The following is a 13,016-nucleotide window of genomic DNA, read 5'->3' as shown; positions in this document are numbered from 1 at the left end:
ATCAAAGAGTTTTAGAGTTGAGGCAGGGCATGCTAACAGGTCTGTGTATATGACTCAACTCACATTCAGTACGTCACACCGTTTATAACATTTGAAACCAAAACTGCTTCCTTACCTGCTCTATCAGCTTTCAGTGTGTCCCAGACGTTGCAGTTGAAGTCATCATAACCAGCTAGGAGGAGACGTCCACTCTTGGAAAATGCTACAGAGGTGATGCCACAGATGATGTTATCGTGTGAATAAACCATAAGTTCCTGATCAGCCCGAAGATCAAAAAGCCTGCACGTAGCATCATCCGAGCCTGTGGCAAATGCATTGCCATTCGGGAAGAACTTTAATGAGGGAGGAGGGGGGGAAATGAAAAAACAAACAAACAAAGAAAAAGACACATGATTTCAGACTCGATTCTTCTGTCTCATTGAATATACCATTTTGTACAGAGCAAGTGGGAAAAGAAAGCTGCAAAGAAGAGTGTATGCCTCTCCACTACTGGGATACGGGCAAAACCAGTGAAGTAACTAAAAGCATGCAAAGAACAGTCCCCGTTTCTCTTTACCACAATGGACCTGAAGTCGTACAAGTTTCAAGTACTTTTCCCCAGCTACAAAAACTATTAATTCAAGAAAATATGCCACAATACTACATCATACAGTACGTGCTTAAGAGCTGAGACCAGAGCAATTGTAACAATATAAATTTAAACCCCGTATCTTCTGTTCAAGTCGATACATACACAGATGGCATTGATGTCCGACTCATGGCCAGTGAAGGTTTGCCGACACATTCCTTCTCTAACATCCCACAGTTTGGCAGAGGCATCACAGGCACCAGAAACAAAACACCGGGCATCAGGAGCAAGAGACAAACTCATGACATCTCCAGTGTGCCCAGTAAATGTAGTTGTCTGCTGACCAGTTTCTATGTCCCAGAGAGCGCTTGAAGGAATAATTAAAAAGGCAAAAATCAACACATTTGTGCCGCATTACAAGGTCTAGACAGCAATTCTTGTCTAAACCCGTTCATTTATATCACTGCTAAAAAGTAAAATTCCATAAAGTATTAACAAAAAAATATACTCAGTGTAGAAAAAAAACATTCTTTGTTGAATTATTTGGCTATGTTACAGGATAATTGTGTATAGAAGATTTAAAAAACCATCCTCAATTTGAAAATATTGGAGGTTTAAATTGAAAAACAGTGCAAAAAAATCTAATGACTAACCCTCATGGCTGTTTAGACACAAAGTTCTTGTGACATGCCAATGACTACTGTCCAGTACTACTACAAGCTTGATTTAAAGCAGCAGTGGTAAGGCTTACAGAAAAAGCTGAGCTTGATTTTCTTTAAAAAAAAATACCAACGCACATTTAGAAACAATTATGTATAAAAACCACACTTATACATTCAATAGCTACTCAGAATCAGTGGACTAATAGACAGGCATTCAAAGAGACTGATGCTGTATAGGAGAGGTATTTTAGACAACCTTTGCTATAAGAACTGCTGCTTGCGAGAGCTGTAATGCTTTTAAGAATTAGATATAATAGAAAATCTATGAAAAAATGATTGAGGTCTTTTTTCGTTCAGAAACCAGTATTTATTAAGACATACACCTACATTCTCCTCAAAAAAACCCATCTACTGTCACTGTAGAATACTTTCTAGGAGCTCTTCTGAATAACAACATAAACTAAATTCTGTATTAGAAAAATCTGAATATGACTTTTTAAGTAATAAATACTGAATATTAAACAAGTTTGAAAAAAGTCATTATTCTAATACAGTTATTTCTGAAAGCCAAGTAGTTACCATAAAAAAAAATTTCCCATTACCATCTTAACACAGAGAATTAGGTCAGGCTCTTCAGAACATGGGCAGAACTAAACAGCCAAAGCTAACAAACTTGAAAGACCAACTCTTCCATTAACAGTAAAAACGTGACATATGAACAACAATCAATCACATTTAGGCTTCTGGAAGACTATCACATTTACAAAGAATAACATTTCCTTCAATAATTGAGTATAGCTGTGAAAAGTCATTACTAACAATCATGTCAAAATTTTACTGCTTACCAAGTGGTGTCACCAGAGCTGGTAACGATTTGATTATCATCCAAGAAACGACAGCATGACAAGTATCCTGAACACAAAGTTAAAAGTTGATGAGTAAGACCAGAGATTACTCTTCACACTGCATACTGCTTCTATGTTGCTTCCTCCTCTCCTGAAGATGTAGCAAGAACTACTATATAAGCCTAAAATTTTTATATAGGAACCTCCAACGTTTTGGACAAAATGTAGTTTGGCTCTTTACAGACCATGCCCAACTCAACCACTACACTAGCACAGTGATACTCCGGCATCACAGCAAGTCACCCTAAAGAAAGATGTCTGTAACAGAAGAAAATGAACCTAAGCAGCTTAACCAAACAGGATAGACACTGTTTTGGAAATACCTTGCCAATTTTTCTTTTGGTACAGAGTGTGGAGAGGAGGAAGAAGAGAAAGAGGGAATAGTGAGGCAAAAGTGTGGAATCCACTGGCCAAGCTGGAGAGAAGGATATGTAACCCTGCACTGTACACACTAAACTCTCTTAGAAAGTGCATCTGTATGTCACTGCATCCAGGAGCAACAAATGCTTATGGCCTCAGCTGTATCATATAACTATTGAGAAAAAATAAACTGCATTTTTGGCAAGTACAAAAAGAACAGAGCATATACATTGGACGTTTCGAAACGGTGGAAAAGAATTTAATCTGAATGCTCCGAAGCATCTTTGTACTGAAGTACCACGTGCCAAACTATCAATGTAACAACTCTGATTACAAAATTAGTCCGTCCTGCCAGCCACTTCTACTTCACAAAACACAAACATCTTCTGAAAACCTGAACTACAGCAAAATATGAAAACCTGTAAATGTCAGCTTCCAGCTATAGGCTTTGTTCAGTTCTGCAACAGAAAAGCAGATCACTGAAACTGCTCCTTCGAGAAGGTTCTATACAAACTGGTCAGGTTTCAAACGTACTCCTTTGATGTCCCTCGAATTACAGCAAAATTCTGCTTCTCATGTTATGTAAAAATCCACATTTTCCCAGCTATACAGTTTATAACCATAAAGACCATTGAGCATCTAGACTATCACAGAAATAATGCTCTTTTTATTGCTAAAATATTTTTCCATATTTTGATACACATTCACAGCCACATACTGACAGTCAAAGCACCCTGTGTCCATCACGTTCCAATTTTCCCTTGTGTCCTGAAGGGCAGGTGAGAGGTAGGGGCAAGAGGAGAAGAGTACCTTCTCCAAAATCACTTCACTAGTCTCATCACAACCGCTATCTGAAGGTCAAATCATCACTGCGTTCTCACACCATTTACACCCAAGAGAGTACACAATTCCTCTAAATTACATAAATCATGCTTTGTAAGAACAGCCAAAAGAAAATTAAATAGCATTAAGCATACTTTAATTCACATTTAACCTTTTCTGTATAAAAAGTCATTAATGTATAACTATATTTCTGAGTAACCGTATTTTCCTTCAATGAAGTCTTTATACCTTTTCCTTTACTCTGTATAGTTGGAGGCTTGATCAGGCAGAAAACCAGCAAGACACAGAGCCCACCTGACATTTTCCCTGGAGCCAAGCTGACCACCTCTAGAGCGATCTACCTTTGGTCTGGATTATTCTTTGTGGAAACAAAGAGACCACAAAGATGACGCACAGCTTCAGAGCTGCAGCTTTAAGAAAAATGCTTAATTACAGTCCATTCCCTTTCTCAGATTGTTGGAGGCACTACTGATTCCACAAGAGTGCGGAAGATTACTGATGTGTGTGACAGGCTCAGTACCACACTACTACTTTACAAGATACCTGAGTGCCTACTAAATAGCCAGTTCAAGAAACCACCCACCTGGCTTTCCTCTGAAGAATTTTCAACCCCATTCACAAAAACATAAAAATACAATCTGTCCATTATCCAACAACATACAAAAGCAGTTCACATTTTCTAGGTTACTACTGCTTATAAGGTGCTCATCCCCGTTAACTGTACATTCTTTAGGAAGTGAGAATAACTTCAGCCACTGAATTTGCTTTTGAAGGTACTGTGTGACACTGAGTCTCTTGGTTTGTTCAGAAAGAAAAGTTTTCAACTCCTTCCCCACACTTGAAACACTAGCTCTTGAGCACAGTGAGGGATCTTCTTGCTTCAAAAACTCCAACACTCATGTTTCTACAATCCTTCTTACCCAATAAGATGAATTTTGCTTCATCTGTCACTAAGAGAACTTTGCAGCTACAGTTTACATCCTAATTCACCAAGCAAAGCCTAGAAGTCTACCTGTCTCTTCTCATCAATCACAAGACAGCCCACCTTAGAGACAGAAACTGAAGGCAAAAATTAAGGTACTGTATTCTGGGGAAAAGGGAGAGGAGGAGAAACAGAAGAGGAAGTAATGAGAACTTAAACCTCTGCAACTAAATAGCTCCATGAGAAGGCAGCTGTCTTGCTTATGCAAAGTTAAAACATTCTCGTTACACTTCTTTTGTTAAAAGATTATCATCCTTAGCAAAAGTTTTTAAAAGGAGGGAGAAAAAACCATTTAAATACAGGCAGTATGCAGCTAAGGTCCTGCCTGAGAAAGAAGTGCACAATGGAATATATCCTTTCAATTAGGAAATTCTATCTAAAAGATTTTTTTTTTCCTAAATCTTCACCATGTGCTTAGGTAACAGATCATTCTGAACAGGCACTCACCTGTGTGACCAGCTAGTTCACGGCTGACACGTACATTCCCTTCACGAGTTTTCAAGTTATAAATGGAACAGATGTTATCAAGACCACCGCAAGCCACATAGTTTCCAGAAGGAGCATATGCACAAGTCATGACCCAAGAGGAACGCAGGGGAATAGCATGCACCTGGAACAGACACATTAATGTATTTCATCTGCAGAACAACTGATTCGATAATTTACTATCAGGAAGTTTTTCACCTGTCTCTCAAGGCATACACCATCTTTTTGCCAGAAGGACAAGAAGAAAACAGTGACAAGAATAGTCTTCAGTTGTCCGAGTATCAAACTATTTTGAGGATAACTTGCATATATAGCTCGTCAGACCAAGTAACAACACAATTAAAACCTCAGATTTGCCTTCCTGGATCCAGATTAATAAGCAATTTTGGTAAAAGCTGCATTATTTCATTTCAGTGCTCTGATTACTATTGTTTTATTATAGGTTCAGGAAAATATTGACTTCCAAGTACAGTCAGCAAAACTGCCAATTCCAGGCTGAGATGCTATGCTATCAATGGACACGTAAGGAAATCACTGCTTTCACTGCCATTTAAATCCTCCTTTGGAAACCCACTGTAAGCAATCAAGCTTCATATTTAAATAACTACCCTACATTTCCTTGTCATTCTGTGCTCAAAGAACTTTATTTAAAAAATAATTGAAGCTAAACCTGTTCCGTCTTGTTAACTCATTGCATTCATCCTTCAAATGTGTTCATAACATCTCTAAGAAAGGGACCATATTGTTATACATATTGTGATATCTCACGCAATACTAACAATCCTCCCATATTTCTTAAGTAAACAGCAAAGATTACTGTCTGCTCCTCTGCTCCTACAGTAATCAGTGATCCTGCAACAATCAGCAACTAAAAAACAATAACCTGCACTAAAAACACAGCCAGCTCATTTTTGGAAGTCTTCTACCACAGAACTAACCTGAATATTCACCTGAGCCATTTTATTTTATCATTAGAAAAAGATCATATTTATGACAAGTGTGTTACTTCCAATGTGTGCTGCAACTGCCAAAAGAACATCTGCAGACTATCATTCAAGTATTTTTGCATTAGCTGCTTCCTGGTCATACCTAGTCAAATTTTAACACTCTTTCAACACCAGGCTGTTTGCTACCTATAATTCCAAACAGTTTATGGCTTGGTTTTCTGGGGTGTTTTTATTTCTTTTAGAGCAGAGTGGTGGTTTTTTTGTTTTTAACTCTATTGTTATTTCACTGATTCAATACTGCCAAGAGGTATGGGGGGAGGATGGTTTTTTTACCGCTGAAGAGTTCTATTTCTGATTCTAGTAAAAATTTTGCCAGTACAATAACAACCTCCGATTCCATTCCCCCCAGATAAGAAAGCTGCAATTTGTCTTTTGATGATGCCATGGATTAATTAGCATTCACAGAAGAACTGAAGATATAATATGGAAATCATGGTATACGGTGATTATTTTACCATCTTATCTTTCAGTTGTTACAGTAATTTAGATCACGTTTACCTGCAGGTTGAGGTCAAAGGAGGAGGATGAAGGCAAAAAAGGGAGGGTTTATTTTTATTGTGCAAACAGTACGATTTCTCTTTACTAAAGTTATGGATTCAGTAGCTTCACAACTGGGAATCAACAATAACTCCAGCTTTAGGAGTTGCTGCTGCAGTTCTTCCCTGATAACAGTAACCATAACCAGTAAATGCCAACCACTGTCATATGAAAGTAAAAGTAATCCTGAACTGCATCATGTGATCGCAGCCAGGAAGTGATGACCCATTATGTATGGCTCAACGTCCGAGCAGAGGGCAGTGACGAGCGGCGTCCTCAGGGGTCGGGGTTGGGACCAGCACTGTTTAACATCTTTGCTGGGGACAGGGACAGTGGGATCGAGGCACCCTCAGTGTGTTCCCCACCGACACCGAGCTGTGTGGTGTGGTGACACACTGGAGGGAAGGGATGGCATCCAGAGGGACCTGGGCAGGCTGGAGAGGGGGGACGTGCCAACCTCATGGAGTTCAACAAGGCCAAGGGCAAGGTCCTGCCCATGGGTCAGGGCAATCCCAAGCACAAATCCAGGCTGGGCAAGGAGTGGCTGGAGAGCAGCCCTGAGGAGAAGGACTTGGGGGTGTTAGTGGGTGGAAAACCGACCGTGAGCCAGCAACGTGCGCTCACAGCCCAGCGAGTGTGTTGGGCTGCATCCAGAGCAGTGTGGGCAGCAGGGCGAGGGGGGGATTCTCCCCCTTTGGGGCCCCCAACATGAGGACAGAGACCTGCTCAAGCGGGGCCAGAGGAGGCCACGAAGATGCTCGGGGGGCTGGAGCACCCCCCTGTGAGGACAGGCTGAGAGAGTTGGGGGGGTTCAGCTGTGGAAGAGAAGGCTCCGGGGAGACCTTAGAGCAGCCTCCCAGGACTGAAAGGGGCTACAGGAAAGGGGGGAGGGACTCTTGATCATGGGGTGTAGGGATAGGGTATGGGGTGATGGTTTTAAACTGAAAGAGGGCAGATTTAGATTAGCTATGAGGAAGACATTCTTCCCTGAGGGTGGCGAGACACTGGCACAGGTTGCCCAGAGAAGCTGTGGCTGCCCCCTCCCTGGAAGGGTTCAAGGCCAGGTTGGACGGGGCTTTGGGCAACCCGGGCTAGTGGAAGGTGTCCCTGCCTGGGGCACGGGGGATGGAACTAGATGATCTTTAAGGTCCCTTCCAACCCAAACCAGTCTGTGATTCTATAATATGTCAGGTCTTTCATTACGTAACTGCAGACAACAGACTACTATGGCTATGCTTAAATCTCTGACCATTCTGGTGCAACATGCTGATTACTTCTTGCTCTCTGTCGATCAATTTCTCCACAGTACCAAAACAAATCAAAACATGCTCTAGAATTAAGTATTTTCCATTTGTGGTGCACATTTTCATATGCAATGCACTTAAGACACTGCTATGTTCTTTAAATACAAACTTTATTATTTTGGAGAATTCAAAATTTGGTCTTAGGACTATAAAAGGAATGCAGCCAAAATCCTGACAGGTACACTGCCTTTGTATTTACAATGGAATTACATAGCAACATATCAGTTAGTCTTACCTTGTTTGTAGTATAGCTGTCCCAAATTATAAGTTTGCCATCCTGGGAGGCACTAACTAGAAGCCTAGAGAGGAAACAGCAGGTAAACACAATCATTGCAGGAAGACAAGGAACATCTTTGTGATGGCAACTGTCTCCACTGTCAAGGCCAAGGTACTTGAAACCATTCAAGTACAGTGCAGCATTACCCAATTCTGTTATTAGTACTATAAAAATAATTTTGCAAGACTCAATTTTAATGCTAAGTATTATGGAAATGTGTGATAGAACACCTACACGTTAACACATTCTGACTTGAGGAAAAACTGTAGCCATGTAACATCTCAATCTTGAAAAACTGAGGGAGAAAACTTGCATGGAATCAGTGTTTCCGTGTGCTACACACAGGCTTCAGATTCATTGAGTTCAGGAAGCTACACTATCAACATGTTTTCCTCTTTCCTATTTTTAAAACAGGAAATTTAAATTCTAAGACATCCAAAAATCCTGAATATCAGCACTGAAATACAATGGAAATGAAAATGAAATGCAGCAAAGATATAACTAATGGAAGGGGCAGTGGTAGGAAGATATTTACTCTAAATCAACACCACCTCAATCCCCCACCCAGCAATCATGTTTGAAACATGATGTACCTAATTCATGGTTCAGAGCTCTCTTACTTGCTCTCAATGTGTTTAAAGATAGATCACGTATACTGACATGAAAAAAATCTGTATAGTCTCCTCATTTTCTAAGTAATTTTGGATAAAATACTCTAATGTGGCATTCAAATTTGTTCTGCGCATCATCTTCTGACCACTTCCAAGCTGAACAATACAGTGAAATCACTGAAATACTCCAGTCTCTCTGCATTATTTTTTTTGCTCTAGGTTATATTTCAGAGCTCTCTTTAAACACTTTTGCCAAACAAGAAATTGAATCCCCATTTTTTAAATAAGCTATATGCCAAAGAGATGCCTGAAGCAATGAATTCTACATATCTGTGAGAAACTAGCTTCTTTCACAGGCACAGAAAACTGAGGTGAATTAAACTTCAGTGTTTTGCAAAGTAACAATTGTGTTTGTTCTGATTTTTAAGCCTTAAGTGATACAGAAACTAAAAGTTTAACACATCACGAATTATTTTTATCTTTACGATGCACACTGTCTTTTTTGTTAAACACTTGGCTATTTTGCTTTAGTGTATTTACTGTATGTGTACACACAAGAGTTCATGCAGTTTCTTTCCTAAGGCACAGCTTGTTTACACAAATTAGGTAAGAAAGTAACTTTAACAACATCGAGCTTCCTTTGAAAATCTCTGAGTAGAAAAAGGCTACCTATAACTTACAAACTTGCTGGTTGTAACTTAAAAATTCCTAAGAGGAATTTTTTTTAATCTGTTCCAGCAAAGAAGCAGCAACATATTATTTTAACCAAAGTTTGAAAATTTGCTGCCTTAGTATGCCTTACAATTCTTGTAAAGAACAGAAAACGAAAGTAGCTGATACTAGTATCATTGAGTTTCTCATTAAATGAACATCAGCAGTTAACAGGAAGCATTTAAGGACAAAAAACAACTGATTATGAAGTCTATTTTATCTCCACAGTTCCTCAGAATTCATGTACTACCACAACTATATTTTTCAGGCAAATAGACAGAAACTGGTATTTTGGCACCGAATTTAGATTTGGATGACAAAACCATGGGTATTAGGAGGAAAAAAGTGATATTAAGTGTTTCTGAATTCTCTTGGTTGTCCGAGTTCTCTTGGAATTAGTGGTTCCTAGTGGTAGGAATAGGAAAAATAACAAGAGTTCTGTGCACTCCAAAGAACAGTGAAGCCACATGATCCCATTTGGTATCACTAGCACCCACCTGGAATCAGTCCCCCAGTGCATTGCATAAATTTTAGCCAGGTGTCCCCGGAGTGTTCTTCTAGTGCGCATTTGAATTCTCCCCACTGGGTCAATATTGGCTGTGATCTGAAATAGGAATGGCGTCATACACTGAATTTTTCACTTCATAGTTCCAAAAGTAACACAATTACATTTAAATGAATGTTCCAATGCAGACCAAAGTCCCACATTTTGAATATTGACAGAGTTTTTAAAAATTAACTAATCAAAAGTTACATCATTTTATGCAGTATGTCTTTATCAAATGAAGAAAGCAGCCGCTCTATCATATTCATAAAGACACTCAGAAATTAATTTGTTTAGGTCATACCTTCCTAGATTTCTAGAATTTCAGACCTTTGATCTGGGTTTTCTACTCCTATATAGATAAATGCGGTAGACTAACTTTTTTTTTTCCAGAAGGGTGGGTGTGGGGAGGTGTATCAGGCTTTAAACACATCTCCACTCTTAAAGGATGAATTAATAACTCTCCTTCTGATCCAAATTGCCTTCCCTTCCAAGTAGAAGATTATTAAATTCATAGTATTCCTGATTTATTTAACTTCTTGAAGATAAAAGTAGTCTCTGCAATAAGTGAATAGCGAGTGAGGAAGTAATCAGTTTAGCTGTCCTTGCACTGTTAAATTTAATATAAGTATGTCCTCCAGTCTGGAGAGAAGTACCAGTTTAAAAAAACCACAGAACAGCACAACACACTTCCAGTACTGTAAGCAGTACACATCACAACAAATCCAAGAGTTTAAGTTTATTTTACTTCTCATGTCTCCATGTTACAAAATTCTTTAGCAAGTGCATTTGTGTAAAGATCTCTGCTTCTTTTCAAAGGCTATCAACACAGCTCAGGACTCAGATGAACAGATAAGAATGTTTCCCTGACACAAAACTCCTTTCATGGTGGACATCTCTCACATTAACTAATATTGAAGCTTTTTTTTTCTTTTTCCATACCTTCACCCTGAAAAATACTGTGCGTTGCACATCATAAAATGAGGTCACAAGATACATACCACTCAAATATTGATATTACCTTTATTATTTGATATTTCAGCAACATTTAAAATTAAGAAAATGACATCAATCACTTATGTGCCAACTATCAGACATACAGGATTCATAGTCAACATTCAAGCAAATGGACTGAAGTAGGTGACAAGAGTAAGCTTATTCATGATATATCTGGGGAAAAAAAAAAAGCAAAGGCTTGCACCTCTTCCAATGCCATAATAATCTCTTCCAGTCTGAATTCCTACCAGATTTCTAGACCCCACTGTATCTCCATGAGATGTACTACAGAGTACTGCTCTCCCTTTCCCCAAGTTAATGTGGACTGAAGCCAAGCCAATAGGATCAAAATGTGACAGTATAGCAAGATGCAAAGGTATTAGCTCAGGTTCAGAAGCAGTTCAGACATAAGTGCAGCATCGTGTGGAAATTACTAAGTAGGTTAACCTGAGCAGGTTTTATGGTTCAGATTATCAGGGTAACACAACTGTAGTGCCACCATATCTGTAGCAGAACACTGGGGCTCCCCTGCATTACTTTCCAGTGAGCAGTAGAGATGCGCCCTGAGTCAATTCTTAAAGAAACTACTGCTCAAGGCTACCTCTCTCAGAAACTGGACAAAGAAACAATGTATTTCTGGAAGAAACCACCTAAAGGCAAAACAAAAAAAATTGACAGAGGAGGCAAAAAAGATCCACTTGCACTTACAAAAAGGAAATATGGTGTAAGAAGGTAAAGGAGACAAATTTTCATAGTTTGTGTTAAACTCTTAAATGCTTACCTGAGCCAGGGTGGCATCCGCACATGCTTTCCTAGCATCCTGCAACAGAAGACAGAGAAATTGGAAGAGGATCTGTACATTTCTTTATACTCTGTTTTGTCAAGTTGATCAAGCACCCTCAAACCAAGGTCCAGAAAGCTTTTCTGCTTGTCATCCAGAGGACCCATCCTAACTGCAGCATGAACATAATATGCTGTCTGCTGTCAAAATACATTGAGCATATTGAGCCTTTAACTTTGACATTTTCTTCTTCTTTTGAGAGAAAGGTAACATGATTTTCACCATGAAGACTGTCAAGCAATGGAACTGCTTGTCCAGACAGGCTGTGCCATCTCTATCCATAGAGGTTTTTTAAGACCTAACTAGACAAAGCCCTGAATAACCTTGTAGCTGACCTTATTTTAAGCAGTATGTTGCTTAACATTAGTTATGGTCTGGCTCAGAAAAAATTCAGTATAACGTTCACTTCAACCTAATCCATTCTGTACAACTTCTTTTCTAAGCAATAGTAAAGACAAAAAAGTAATTTCCTAAAGCACATGACCATTCATCTGTACTGTGGCTTCAAGATCCACAGATACAATACATACTCTGATTTGGTTTTTCAGTTGCTCAGCCTCCTGGCGTAACTGGTCAAGCTCACTCATTTTCCTGTGCTAAAGGTGTGCTTCACTGCCACCTCTGAAACAACCAGAAATCTGAAAGACAGATGATAATAATGACAATTAGTAGAAGTCAAAACTTGAAATTATTAGAGTAGGCAAGCCCTTTCAAACATCTCAAACAGCACTTGATAAAAGACAGGTTGGTTTATAAGTACTGGAACACAGGTGAAAATATTTCTCTGAAATCTCTTCAGAATAAGGAGTTACCACACACAAATGTGCTTAGCTTTTTTCCAGCCACAGTAAATAAAATATAATTTGGACTTATTCCTTCCCTCCAGGTCTCTTTTTTGCCCTTTTTTAAATTAGTGTTTTTCTGAATCAGTTCTGTATAAACTCAAATTTCCCAAGGCAGATAACACTACTGTTAGACATGAAAGTCAGGACTTCTCTGCAGGTCTTAAGAATAGAGTAAGGAATCCTCCTATCAAAGAATACACACTTTTTCTAGACCGACACAAGCATTTGCAAAATGCTGTAAAAAGATCTATTATTATGAACCCTACCTGTAACACAGCAGTTATGAGAAATATTGTTCTGATATCTGGATATCAGAACTCACAAATATTGTTCAGGATTTTACTTGTTGATTGCTAAAATGTCTCCCTGAGATTTTCAGAATGGATTCTAACATGTTGTCAGAATAAAACTAGTATTTTTCAAATGTTATGTTGGCACTGCCAACAGACATTTTCCCCCCTCTAAGACTCTATTTTCCTAGCATCAATAAGCACCAATTTACTAACATACATCCCTCTGTCTGCTGCACTCTGTAGC

The 13,016-nt window shown here is 39.0% G+C and overlaps 1 protein-coding gene across 6 annotated transcripts in view; it reads right to left on the bottom strand.

Annotated features, from left to right (window-relative positions):
• The window catches only part of GNB1 (G protein subunit beta 1), a 45,385-nt gene that overhangs the window by 4,777 nt on the left and 27,592 nt on the right, over positions 1–13,016 (bottom strand). For all 6 annotated transcript variants that reach the window (XM_074848471.1, XM_074848476.1, XM_074848473.1 and 3 more), the window contains 8 exons: positions 12,165–12,272; positions 11,575–11,613; positions 9,751–9,857; positions 7,890–7,953; positions 4,768–4,930; positions 2,076–2,142; positions 734–935; positions 116–332 (listed from right to left, as the gene is read on the bottom strand). In XM_074848471.1, the coding sequence (XP_074704572.1) occupies positions 116–332; positions 734–935; positions 2,076–2,142; positions 4,768–4,930; positions 7,890–7,953; positions 9,751–9,857; positions 11,575–11,613; positions 12,165–12,221 (916 nt within the window). In that variant the 5' untranslated portion in view covers positions 12,222–12,272. The remainder of the gene's footprint in view (positions 1–115; positions 333–733; positions 936–2,075; positions 2,143–4,767; positions 4,931–7,889; positions 7,954–9,750; positions 9,858–11,574; positions 11,614–12,164; positions 12,273–13,016) is intronic.

This window comes from Strix aluco, chromosome 22, assembly GCF_031877795.1.
Source record: "Strix aluco isolate bStrAlu1 chromosome 22, bStrAlu1.hap1, whole genome shotgun sequence".
NCBI lineage: Eukaryota > Metazoa > Chordata > Aves > Strigiformes > Strigidae > Strix > Strix aluco.
This window is presented reverse-complemented; position numbering and strand designations above follow the sequence as displayed.